Genomic DNA, 13,064 nt, shown 5'->3' with positions numbered 1-13,064 from the left:
ACTCGCACCTAGCACCCGAAATTTTATCGAAACGGAGATTGCTCCTTTCTATTGTATTTGAAGAGTGAATGATTGAATTATAACATGTGGGATCATTGCGGGTTCAGGTAACAAATGTTAAAAATCTATAACATGGTTCAGTCGAACACATTGTGTACTATACAAACGATTCCACACACCCTAACAGGTGGACGAATGGAATAGGAAATTGTTAATGACTAGATACTTGTCAAACTCGAGGTGAAATAAGCTGATCAGGTCAAATAGGAAAATTCAAACGGGGCTGTTAACTTGGTGTTATGGTCACGATAACATCGAACAAATGGACTTGAAGTAAAACTAGGAAATTGTGACAACATTTTTTTTTTTCATTCGTCAACTGATGTTGAAGATCGCTCTTTCATCTTTTTCAGCGTGTTTGTTGGAGCGTATTCCGTTTTGCGTAACAGTTGCCGGAAGTTGAACGGACCGTCTCCAGCATTGATGTCAGACTGTGGTGACATCAACGATTCCGTCACGGAAGTCTGACGTGTCATGCTGCTTCGCCGCAACGCATTGGCATCCTGGATGCTGCCAACACTCGTTTCACGTTGGAATATTACGTGCCGGGTCGGGGCACTTCCCGGACTAACCAGGTTCTCTTTACTGTTGCCATAATTGGACCTTGCCTTAACCGGATTGAGGATCACGTCTTTCTCTTTAATTCCAGAAGATCCTTTAAGGATTGAGGGTCGTTCCGCACTGGCGTCCGGGAATAATTTACCGATAGGTCTTTTACTGAAATGAAAAACAATTATGGATTTAGTGATGAATGATATCGCTAAAGAAATCGTTTCAAAGTTGATATAGATACCCTGTTGGTGATTCTTGATTGTCCCTCGCTCCGGCCAAGCCCAAAGGTTGCTGGACTCCGAGGAGACTGCTGGACGATGATTTTTTAAAGAGTTGCTTCCACTGCCCGATCATCTGGTTTTCACGATCGATGTTGATTTGATTCTGCGACATCAAACCACCTTCTCCTATTTGATCACGCATTTCTTGGTTGACATCGATCTTCTTCTCCCTGTTCACAATCACAAGCCATTTTTTTTTTATTTGCTCAAATTGAAGTCTTGTTCTAGCATCTACATAGCAGCAACGAGATGTTCTACTATTTAATCAGCCCTCACGTATGACAAAGTTCCAAACTACCATCAAGCCTGCTGGCCAACAGTGGTACCTGTCATGTTTGCCTTTCATTGCCCGCGTCAGCGGAGAATCCCATGACACATTTTCATCGAAATCTTCATCATCGCTGCGTCCACATTTACGGTTATATTAAATCATTTCTTATGCTATTACGAGTTTAAGTAATATTTGAAATGTTTTTGGTACTCTTACCTAATAGGGTTGCTTCCCAACGGATAGAGGAAAGCTTTGGAGTCGAGATTGTTGCCGGACTTGTACTAGAATGGACGGAATAATGAGAATATGAAATGTAAATGAAATAACGTAAGTAAAATGGCCGATGAAACAAGAGCTTAAAAGCACGAGAACAGAGAAAGGCGTACAGGAGTTTGAAGCAACATCTGTTGAGCCAACATGGCCGGCATAATTTTGAAGCCATTGGGACGGACGTAGTTTGCTGGCGGAGGAACCAGTTGACTGGACGAAATGCTGCCCTTACAACGACGCAATATCTGGTGATTCTCCTGGCTTAATTTGGTAATCTAACATGCACATAATTAAGAACAGATATTGACTGCAGACCGCCACCAAGGGGGATGGTTCAACAAGGTGATGAATTGAGACAGCGAGCCACACACAAAACACCCAACATAGTTTCCAGCTTGTACCTGAGCTGCAAAAGCTACCATTTCTTGTCGACGACGACGAATGGAGTTCTTAGTCTTTTCGTCGAGTGTAGCCGCCGACGGACTAGAAAGCACTTCTTGAGTGGCATCTTGCGGATATTGAGGTCTGCCATATTTTCGTTGCAAAGTGGAATTCTCCTGGAAACGTTCCATGAGTTCGTCTCCGTACTTGACTCGTACCTTATATCCTCGATAGGCTGATACAAACATCGTGAAAACGAGATACATTTTAAAAATTAATTTTAGTTGTTTGTTACATTTTTGAATGACGGTGGCAGCTTCATTAGGATCGACCTGTTGAGCCTTTCCAGCCATTTGCTTCATTTCTTGAGAAGTTCTGATTTCTTCAGCTTCAGTGAACGGCGTCATTACACCTGAAAGATGTAATCTCGATTGGTGAATTGACTTTACAACAATGTGAACGACGCGTGGAAATTCGATTGACTTACCGACTTTCTTGTTGTGCCGGGCAAGTCTCAGTTTGGCTAACCAGCGGCGGACGCAAGACTGGACTTGGATGATGCGTCTAATTTGTTGATCATAGACTTTAGACAGATACTCGACGTGGTAGTACTTGAGGAACACTTTCGTTTTCCCAACAGCCCAGCCGTCAAGTTTCAAGCGGACTAGTAACTTTTGACAAGTTTCACGATCTGCAACCACTCGTTCTTCGAAATCAAATGCCAAAAAGCAATATCTTTTGAGGAAATCAACAAAATTCAGTCGATGAGAGAAGCCTTGTTTGCGGATACGGACGGTCTCTAGGACGCCCGTGTAACGCAACTGTTGGGCTATTTTGGTCCGGTCGACATAGCCAGCCCGGCGAGTATCATTCGGTTTGATGCAACGGATGAAATGCGGCTCTCCTATGACACCTGGAGATCGTGCATCAGAACCAACTGATGAACAGCCAATCATTTTTTGCAAGAGTTCCATCAGAGAGTGACGGAAATAGGTGCTCACGGTCTGTTGAGCCCTCGTCTGTGACGCAAGGTCTTTGGCTAATATGGTACCAGGAGCGACCATACTGTTGAACACGACCGTCTAAGGGCCCAAAGAATATGAATGCGATTTTAATTTATAATATTTTGTAGAAATGTTGAAAATGGTGTACCTTGCCATCGTTCTTGTTATTGCCACGACCTTTCAATTCCGGTGTCGGCGTGATCAGTTTACGGCCGCTTGATGGTGATCCAAAGGGCGACTTGGAATAAAGATTGCCCGTTTTGGTGAGCGGGCAATTAAAGAGGAACTGAACGGTGGGATTCTGACTGTTGCGTAACAACTGAACCACTTCGTGTGGCAGGAAGTTACGATTTTTCTCCAAAAAGGACGTGGCCTCGTAACTGACGCGGCCTGCGTAGTGTTGGACCGTAAAGTCCAAACCGTGGGCTTTATGACGGATGTAATAGTCGGACGTTATGTTCTTTTGGAATTTTTCTGTAACGATTTCAAGAATCAGAATTTTACTTCACATTCAAAGATCATAAAAGAACGGACTAGAAAAATGCAATTCGTTTAATAAAAATTAGAATCAACCTATAAGAGAAATGTCTGATGCTCCAGGGAAACGGCTTTCCTCATCGAGAAGTGCCAGCAAACCCAGCGGCTTGGCCAGAAACATGTCCTACATTTTTGTGTTGAAAAATGACGTGTCAAAAAACCTGTTTTATGGAACCCCAACCATTAAATGTAAGCGTTCGGTGGTCCTTACCAAAACTGGGCGGTTGTCGGTGTACTCGACCACTTCAACGTTGATTCCCTCGGCCATATATTCCTAATGGAAATGCAATTTTAGATAAGAAACAAAACGATTGTCTTACGATTTGCATCGCACCTGTTGCTCCCAAGTGAAGACATGCTGATTAAAGAAATACTGGATCTGCTCGTTGGCGATATTGATGCAGAGTTGCTCGAAGGAATTGCGTCCTCCCGGACCCAAGTGATTCTCGAACCCGAAAATGTCCAACAGGCCAATGGACAATGGCTCCCCACTATTCAAATGAACATCGATGTTGGAATCGCTGATGAAGTGAATCATTGTTTACCATAAAGAAAAGAGGATAGAACAAGCAAAAATCCAGAACGTAAACGAAATAACCGTTCACCGCATAATTTTTTCCCTGTGTTGTATGGTCAACCGACCATTTCCAAAAATGAAGCAGAGCTTGTACTGTTTTTAGCCGAAGCAAAGAGCCGTGGAATTGCTTTTTTTTTTTTTTACTAGGTCATCTATTAACCTAATTGGCGGGAGAAGCAATGACCATCATTCAAAGATCAAATATAGCAGACTTGAGGATTTAGGAAAAGAAAACTATTTTTAGACTGTCGTACTAAACTTAAAGATGTTAATAACTTTCAATGATGTCGTGGATGGAAATATTTCAGGCCTCTAGTTGGCCGCGTGAAAGCAAAACAAAAAATGCGATATCGGTTTCGTTGTTATGCCTCCAGTCACCACAAACAGCTGTAACGATTAAACTGTCTTGTTATATCAGACAGTTTGGATTATCCGACCGTGACGACTTCATTCCTCCGGAACACATGTTATACAAGACGTGCCTGACCATTGAGCCTGATTGTAGTGTCTACTACCTTCACAAGTTACTATATACACGACCACCAAAGTCGTAGTAAGTAATTACCAGTTCTTGTGTGGTTTTCAATTAGCGCTTCTTCTTGTGGCTGATGTTAAATTCAAAAAAAAAAAAAAAAAGTCCTTTCTCTTTTATGTGTACGCTCCACAGAAGCGGAGATGTTCTGCATCGGTGACTATGGCATTTACAAATGAAGCGACCAACTACTTGTGGACGTCAACCCCACTGAAAACCGCATCCAAGGCAGTGGAAATAAACCAACGGCTCATCGCCACGGTCCATTAATTTTTGGGGGGAGTTTAGACGAAGACATGGCTGAAATGGCTTGGAATGAAAAGAAGAAAATGGCAACATACTAGACGAGACGCCCGAAGGATAAGTGCCGGTTGATTTGCTGAACGACCCAGTCGAATAGTCGTGAATAAAGTCCTTTAGCCATGGCCTCACGTGTGGCGCAGGCTGCGTCCAGTCCGTTGTGACGCGTGATCGTTTCGCCACGGGTCACTACACTCACTGATGTCAGAGCTTCCTCCACCGCCTCCGGTTCGACTCCCAGCAGTTTAGCCACTGTGTCCAAAACGTATTTCATTCTTGAACTAAAACGCCGACGGGTGAACATGTGCAATTTTTTAAATTATTTACCAATTTTAGTCTGAGCCGGATTTGCAATTTTGCATCGATCCGTGTTGTCTTTGCCGGGGCCGGCAGGGACGATATCCAGGTCGCCAATATGAATCACAGCCGCCATGACGGAGTAGATGGCGTCTAATTCGTCGCTAGCGAAACCCAGTTGGTCGAATCCTTTACGTACTAATTGATACTTTTCCGCGTTGATCTGTTCAAAAGAAAACAGAATTATTGATCTGATAGGACGCGCTTTCAAATTTAGAAACTCGTCTGACCTGTCGCTCGAGGGAAGTCAGCGGAGGAAGAGTGACATAACGATGCGATCTCCTTCCACTATCGAGGAAGTAATCGCCCAGTTTGTTCTCAGCAGCCAGTCCGTCACAAAGGTAATAGAAAATGTGAAAGTTCTTCTCATTTCTGCACACGGGAAATGGAAACGAGAGAAACTTGTCACGTCGAGGACAATTGACAGCGCCATTAAAGTTTATCTATAGTGCAGAGAAAGTCATACGCTGCTTGCTGGACGACACGCGAATGTTCCAGGAGATAGACCGACAGCCGGGCACCGGAAACCATACCGGCACTTGTGAACGTGACGTCCAAGTATTTACCGAAACGCGAAGAATTGTCGTTAATGCCCGTCCTCGCATTGCCAAATGCCTCCATGATTGGGTTCATCATGAGTATTTTTTCCTCCAGGTCCCGATTAGGAGCCTTTGTGTGTGTGTGCAGATAATAAGGTCTTACTGGTTCGAAAGATAATAATTTAAAATAGTGGAATACCTTGCCCAAGGTGACGAGTTGTTTGAGGAGAAAATTGGCCGTGACCGTTTTGCCTATCAAACGAATTACAAACCAGAAACAAAAAATTTAAACGAAAAGTGGGTGGGAGGGGGAGGGGGAAAGAGCCGGATTTTCTTTAACAAACCTGCTCCGCTTTCTCCGCTAATGACGATACACTGTGATCGGCGCTGGTGCAGCATGGCGTGATAAGCAGCATCGGCCATAGCGAAAACGTGAGGAGGATTATCTGATCGTGCTCGATTCCTGTACATGTAAACCTCCTACACAAAACTATGGAATTAGAAAGAAAAAGAGGACAGTTTTTTCTCTAGAGATAATTACCCTGTCGGTATAAATGTTTAATTCAGCGAAAGGGTTGACTGCGACTAGAATGTCCCCAATGTACGTGTAGATGACATTGTTCCTGTAGCGCTGCTCCAGCTGGTCTACAATACTTTCCTTTTGTTTAGAATGATATCATTAGGAACGGTAATTTTTAATGAATGTCAAAAATGGTAGCAATTCAAAAAGAAAAGAATTTTCATTACAATGGAAAAGTTTTCCAACGAAGCCAAATCGTCCAGGTAGATGCGCTGCAATTTCGCCTTGCGGTCCGCTTTCAACTTGCCTTGTTTAGTTGTCGGTTCCGGAGCTCTTCTTTTGTTTTTAGCTCCCATTTGCCTTTGTACTTCTCTCATTAAAGGATATCGAATCTGCAGCCACCAAAAAACGAATTTCAATTTCTGAATCATTCGTTTTAAAAACATCGTCATATTCATACCGAATCGGGATTGGGTGGCACTTGACTAAGGAATGGATGATCTAGCAAAGCGCGGGAGAATGGCCTCTGTTCGAAATCTTTCACCAGGCAAACGGCGATAAAATCATTGAACGCAGCGCTCCAGTCTCCCGGCTTACATAAAGTCGGTGGTGGATTCCGAGGAATCTGGAATTCAAATGAAAATTATACCTTTGCCTATTTCATGTTGTGATGAAGAAAGAATTAAAAAAAAAGGCAATGAACCTGAAAGAGGGCCCTCATCGGATGGAGATCAGATAGCGGGGGGTCTCCATCAGCCAGTTCGATAGCGGTGATACCCAAAGACCTGTCGATGTGAATTGGGCACGACAAAAAGGCAACGCTCATTGAAAATGGATGAGGAAACGGCTGTGTAAATTACAGAGAAATCCTACCAGACATCGCAGCGCATATCGTAAGAATAGTCCAGCTGTTGTTCGCATGCAATCACCTCTGGGGCCATCCAATAGGGCGTTCCAACCGACGTGTTTTTACGATCCTATGCGTTTAAAAAAAAAATAGAGAAAAACACCAGAGGCATGATTTAACGAGGATATTTCCAATGATAGGCAGCTCTTAATCGTACCAACGTAGCATCGGTATGAGACGAAACGCCATAGTCGATCAGCTTCACGCCAGCCTAAATTTGTTGAATAAATTTTAAAAAATAAGGTCAGCTATTCGTATCGTCCTAAATTTAAATAAATACCTCATCCGTCAAAAGTATGTTGTGACCTTTAATGTCCCGATGCATGCAGTGGTTCCTATGGAGGTAAACTAAACCCTGCAGCCAGGCAAAAGACCAACGTAAATCAGATTTAAGAAACATCGAGCTTCAGAATTATATATTGTGTAACGTCGAGCATACTTCGATGGTTTCACGGAGAATGTAGGCAATCTGCTCTTCAGTCAGCCGGCGATTATAGCGCTTCAGGCCGTGAACCAAGTCGGTGACGGAACCGCCACTGCACAGCTATATAGTTTTCAAACAAACCGAATCGCTTTCATTTCCCTTTTCTTTTTGTGTGTGTGTGTGTTGTAAATCGTTCACTCACCTCCATGACGAACCAGAGCTGGTCTTCCTCTCGTTTGGATGGATGTTTCTTCAGGTAGAGACCGTGAAAAGCCGGAATATTAGGATGGAGGCAGAGATCTCGGAGAACAAGAAATTCTTCTTCGATTTCTTCGATATTATCGGCTATTTGCTCCATGACTTTGACAGCCACGGACTGACCTGATCACACAATTAGAAAAAGACTGGTTTGACTTCAGTTTTAATCAAATGTTGCGGTTAGGTGGTATCCGTTCAACAACTTACCAATTATCGCCACCGTACGGCTGACCATCGATTGTATTCCAAAAATAGGATGTTTTTCTTTTCGTTTCCTCGTATATATACTTGGCTGGGTTCGCATAATTGGCGATAAATTTGTTTCATTCCTCAACACACCGGAACGAAATGACGAATTCCAGTGATAGTGGAGTTTCAGCCGCCTACCTTTTCCGTGTTGGCCGTGAAAAAAACCCAACGGGATGCGACTTCCTGCTCGTTATAAGCGGTCAGCGCCACTACAGGCACAGTGGATGTCAATTCCCATCACCTGACGAGGCCTATTCTTTTTCTCAGCTTAACACTTTGATTGGGCGAGAAAGCAAACGTAACTGGAGACGGGCATTCATCCTACCCGCCCCCCCGCCGTCCGATTAGCTCATCCATTGTACGAGGCTATACGTACGTAACTAATTGCTAATTCACGATACCGTTATGAAAGAAAGGGAGTAAAAACATACCCATTTCGAGATCGAAAGCTCGGAAGACTTCGCCATAGGTTCCCTCGCCGATGACTTCGTCCAAACGGATCCTGCCCGAGGGATTAGGCAGAGACTCGAAGTCGATGTGTTCACTCAGTCCCAAGTAGGACATGGTTAACAGGCCAGCGGGAGGTTGCTCAATCGTTTCAAGTTCTTATTATTCCTGTAAATCGTTGTAATAAAGTACAGGGTGAATCGTGATTGATGGCCAAACGGCAAGCACTATCGTGATGCGCTTAATGTACGTTCACTGAAGCTGAACGGCCAAACGTAACATTTTAAAACAAGGGCCACGAACATTTGAGATCACAAAAGTTTTAAAAAAAAACTGCTTTAAGGGCGAGTGCACTTTTCTTAGGAACAATAAAAATAAACTGTTCCATCCACCATGTTGTTGACTAATGGCTGAAATTTCAGCAACTAAATACAAATACCCCAAAGTCCTAAATGAATCATTTTTTTTTTCAGCACTCGATTTTGGGACGGGATTGAAGAGGGGGCACGATTTAGTTTTTTTTTTTTTCCAACTAAAATATAAACCGTGACCGATATATGAATATAATAATGTGACCATTATATGCGCTGTTGTTGTTTCAGTTTCTCTCGGTGTGCGTGCAATGAGCGTAAATTGTCGTGAAGGAAAAAAAGCACGGGCCTCCGACTAACCCACAAGTTCAATGACCAGATCGTCAGCAGATCTCTCAACGGAGGGAATATAGAAACAAACGTTGGCATCCTTTTTTTTTCTTTTCCCTTTAATTCTTCTTTTATCTCACAGCCTGAGGATTCAATTACTTGTGAAATGAGCCACGAATAAAAGGCAAAAACTCTTTTTTTTCCCTGTCGAAAGTGGCACGCCTTTTTTTTTATTTGAAATACCAAGACCTAAAGGATAGCAATTCGGTTATAAAAAGATATCTATTTTTTTTCAAATGAGTCTCCTAGATATAAATAAATAAAAACAATGTAAAATCAAGTAGAGTGATACTCACCCACTGAGGTTCTGGCTTACAGCCGTGCTGGTTACCTACTGAAATGTTGTCGAACATTTTCAACAGTTCCAAGCGAAAGATGACAAAGAGAGAAGGGTGGGGGGACGGAAGCCAAACAATAATACAAAGAACTATGCAGACGGTGTATATAGAATGCAGTGAACCGTCATGTTATTCACAGGATGAGGTCGTTGAAAATGTCAAACTCCCCCCTCTGGTGTTCTATCGACCCTCTTCCTCCCACCTCCTTTCCCAGTTGGAAAAAGTATAATTTAATTACGAAGAGCTGAAACACAGGTAATAACACAGCAGACCTACGTGAGCGCATCTTATCTCCCTTCTTCACAAAAAAAATGGGAAAACGTGGGCAGTGCATACAAGACTTCCGCGTTAGTCACACGCGTGAGTGTCCTAAACAGCAAAAAAAAAAGAAAAGATGTCGGAGAGATACCATAGAGCTGATACAAATGCCAATATGAAAAGGTACGACTATCTTTAAAAAAAAAAAAAATGGTCCGTCCAGATAACGTAAATATCACCACACTACACGCGTAATCGATTTTTATCGCAACTGGTTTCAATGCAAATAACAGTCAGACGTCAATCATAAAAACCTGAAAATCCAGGTCTTCTTTTCTTTTTCTCTATCTCCATCAAAATGATTTATTTCCAATAATGATGCGGCTGTCGTGAGAAAAGAGAAAAGAATAACAATGACGTTTGAATTCGTTAAAACGTCTTGGCCCTTTCCGTACAACTTAAAGTGCGGGGAGAAAGAGACCGACGAGTGACAAGTTGACCGACAGGTGCAGCCAACTGATTTCTCCCCGGGATTTTTTCAAATTTAACTCGTTGCCAGGAGAAAGTCCCGCTTGTACAATTTTTAAATGTTTCAGCAAGTGACCGTTTCCTTTTTTATTTTTTATCATTTTTGATAGACTGGACTATCAGGCCGCACCAGATGTTTACTTTTTCCTGCTGGATGCTGCAAAGGGAAACGTGCACAATTTCTCCACTGACACACGTCGTCGCCTTATGTTCTTCATTATAGAGATTCCCCCCCCCTTTTTTAATATTACACTGTTTATAAATTTCTGGTTTTCTATATTTCCATTTTTTTTCTTCTTTCTGTTGGTCATTTGTGTGACTAATTAGAGTTACCGGAGAAAGTAGCAAGAAGCTTCGGCTAAATTGTTGGAAAAAAATTGTATCCGGTTATTATGTTACGTCATTCTGGTCGGACGGCATTTTTTTTTTATCACCGCTTATCACAAATCAATAAAAGGAAAAAAAAAAAAGCCCAGCTTTTCTCTGTTCTATGGTACTGAAACCATCCAGCCGGATCAGCTTTTACCGATGGGGATAGAATTTATACTGGGTCGCATGTACCCAACGGGGGCAACTCGTAACACAGATTACGTTAAAAAAAAAAAAACATAAAAATAAATACTGCGGCCAATAAAGGGAAAAACCAAGGCATTTTTGGCGAATCTATCGCAAAGTGACTCGCTTCTTTCTTTTATTTTCCATGGGAATGTAACACGGCTAGCTTGAAATTTGATTACAAAAGAAGAAAAAAAGTTACAACTCTTTTCTAAAAGGCCGAAGGTGTAAAATCCTGAGCGGGAATTTCAAATAAACGATGCGAACCAACATAACAGGAAAATTAGCAAATGCGTGTAGATTTTCAAGGTTATAACTAATAAAGCTGATGTGAATTTCCTGTCCTTTTGTTTCCATTTCCATTATTGAATTGATCCTATTTCCGCTTATCCACTAACGATCACAAACACCGCTATTCTTCGATCGAATTAAAGGTTATAGTTTCCGAGCTATAAACATTTTAAACTGGTCATTTACGGGCATGTATATACGCTTACCGAAATACATCCACGCCTGTCAGGAATATAAAGGTTTTGACGTTTACAAATGTCGTTCATTCAATTTTCAAACTCGACTGTTGGCAAGTAGCCCGGTGAGAGATTACCTATCCATGCATAAATCTTTTTCTGTGGCATCTATTTCAGCTGTGTAAACTTACGACATGCAAAAGCGGAGAATCACAAGGAAAGTAGTCGTTAACACAACGCATACCTTATCGATTTTGAGGAGATGAGGAAATTCCGTCAAATGTTACATAACGATGGACACCAAACACTTGCACGGCTTTTCCTGACAGTTTTTTTTTTTTTTTTTGAGGCTTCAGGTCTTCCTCTCTTTTGACGGATGATAAGGTAAACAAACAAAACCAAAACAAAAAATGCCACAGGGAGAGAAGAGCAAAACGGTGAGCGACTTTCCAAGCCAACGGCTGATGGGCGACTGATTCAAAAGAGCGGACGGGCGTTACTTTGCTACTGCATGTATACACGGCGATATCTCTCTCTCTCTCTAGTTGGGAGGAATTTCTCGTATCTCCAGGTGAGAGATGGAAGGAAGAAAACGGCTGAGTAAATAATGTGGCTTACCTTGTTCAATGAAATTATCGCAATCATCGGGCACGCTTTTCGGTTGCTACCGCATTAAAAAACCACACGTAGCGGCATTAAACTACTTCACAAAAAAAATACATTAAACTCCCGCAATATTGAGAAAAGCTTTTTCCTCATACATTCAAATGGAACGAATTAACACCTAGCCCAATTTAATTTCAGAGATAATTCTGTTTTCCGTGACTTGTGTATACTGCAAGGGTTTCACCTACTTTATCGCAATCTCGTGTGCCAGCACCAGGTATTATAATATCGCATCCCTTAAAACGTTAGTGATAAGGCACATATTTACAATGATGTCTACTGGCGATAAAAATATGCAGCCGTATAACTTTTCATTCAAATCTTTGTCTCTCGTCAACTCCTGGTTTTTTCTTTTCTTTATCAAATATTTATTTGTCCTTACTGGAATTAAATAGTTTTTTTTTTTTAAAAAGGTCTCCAGTTCGTGTTCGACGACGCAACGCTATAAAGAGTGTTCTGTTACACGAAACACCAGGTGACTCGATTGAATGAACGCCAACACTAACAGCGAGCATCGTCCTGTTACGGTGGCTGGTTCGTCATCTAATCGCTGATTCGCTTCGACACCTTTTTTTTTTCTTCTTCTTCGTCGTCGTTCGTAACGGTTAAGGTTCTTTTCTTCTTCGTTGATGTCAAAGCAAGTGGCTTTTTTTTTTTTTTTTGGCTACAGAAAAAAAAAAAAAACGTTCCCTTCTCCCTTTTTCTCGTCATCACCCTTCACCACCCCACTCGTGTTATTGTGGCGCTTTACGGCCGGTAGGCGACACAATCTTCCGCGCACGACTGTATATGCCTTATACAGTCCAGTGAATATATTTAACTTGTTTTTTTGTTTAAATTGCGGTTGGAATTACATTTAGCCTATATGACGAGGCAAATTTAATCTGTTTTTTATTTTGCACGATGCAAATCGGTGTATTAAAAATAAAATGGTAAGGAAGAAAGGAAAAAAAAGACATCGTCACGATAACAACTTGTCCCGAGGACCCTTTTTAAAAAGATGCCAATTTTCCCACATGTTGTGTGTTTATCCAAACATAACGAAAAAAACATGTCACACGAAGGTCCACAAAATGTTCAATGGC

At 41.9% G+C, this 13,064-nt stretch overlaps 1 protein-coding gene across 9 annotated transcripts; it reads right to left on the bottom strand.

Annotated features, from left to right (window-relative positions):
- Positions 1–38: 38 nt before the first annotated feature.
- On the bottom strand, positions 39–11,950 carry LOC116916540 (myosin-IIIa). Of its 9 annotated transcripts, none has more exons than XM_045170081.1 (29): positions 11,932–11,950; positions 8,451–8,634; positions 7,715–7,893; positions 7,528–7,632; positions 7,369–7,443; positions 7,246–7,299; positions 7,055–7,158; positions 6,885–6,966; positions 6,642–6,806; positions 6,409–6,573; positions 6,203–6,319; positions 6,006–6,141; positions 5,861–5,913; positions 5,589–5,791; positions 5,353–5,494; positions 5,093–5,285; positions 4,807–5,017; positions 3,691–3,877; positions 3,568–3,630; positions 3,393–3,480; positions 2,968–3,293; positions 2,303–2,897; positions 2,111–2,227; positions 1,836–2,050; positions 1,551–1,709; positions 1,381–1,445; positions 1,220–1,294; positions 854–1,063; positions 39–777 (listed from the first exon to the last, which is right to left on the bottom strand). In XM_045170081.1, exons 2-29 carry the CDS (start codon positions 8,581–8,583, stop codon positions 369–371), a joined length of 4,626 nt encoding a protein of 1,541 aa, XP_045026016.1. In that variant the 5' UTR covers positions 8,584–8,634; positions 11,932–11,950; the 3' UTR covers positions 39–368. The 9 variants fall into 9 exon arrangements, 8 of the variants coding, with proteins under 8 accessions (XP_045026016.1, XP_045026014.1, XP_045026017.1 ...); XM_045170079.1 differs by lacking the exon at positions 11,932–11,950 and adding an exon at positions 11,558–11,794; XM_045170082.1 differs by lacking the exon at positions 11,932–11,950 and adding an exon at positions 11,558–11,794 and having other exon boundaries at positions 3,691–3,847.
- Positions 11,951–13,064: the final 1,114 nt, after the last annotated feature.

Source organism: Daphnia magna, linkage group LG2, assembly GCF_020631705.1.
Source record: "Daphnia magna isolate NIES linkage group LG2, ASM2063170v1.1, whole genome shotgun sequence".
Lineage (NCBI taxonomy): Eukaryota > Metazoa > Arthropoda > Branchiopoda > Diplostraca > Daphniidae > Daphnia > Daphnia magna.
This window is presented reverse-complemented; position numbering and strand designations above follow the sequence as displayed.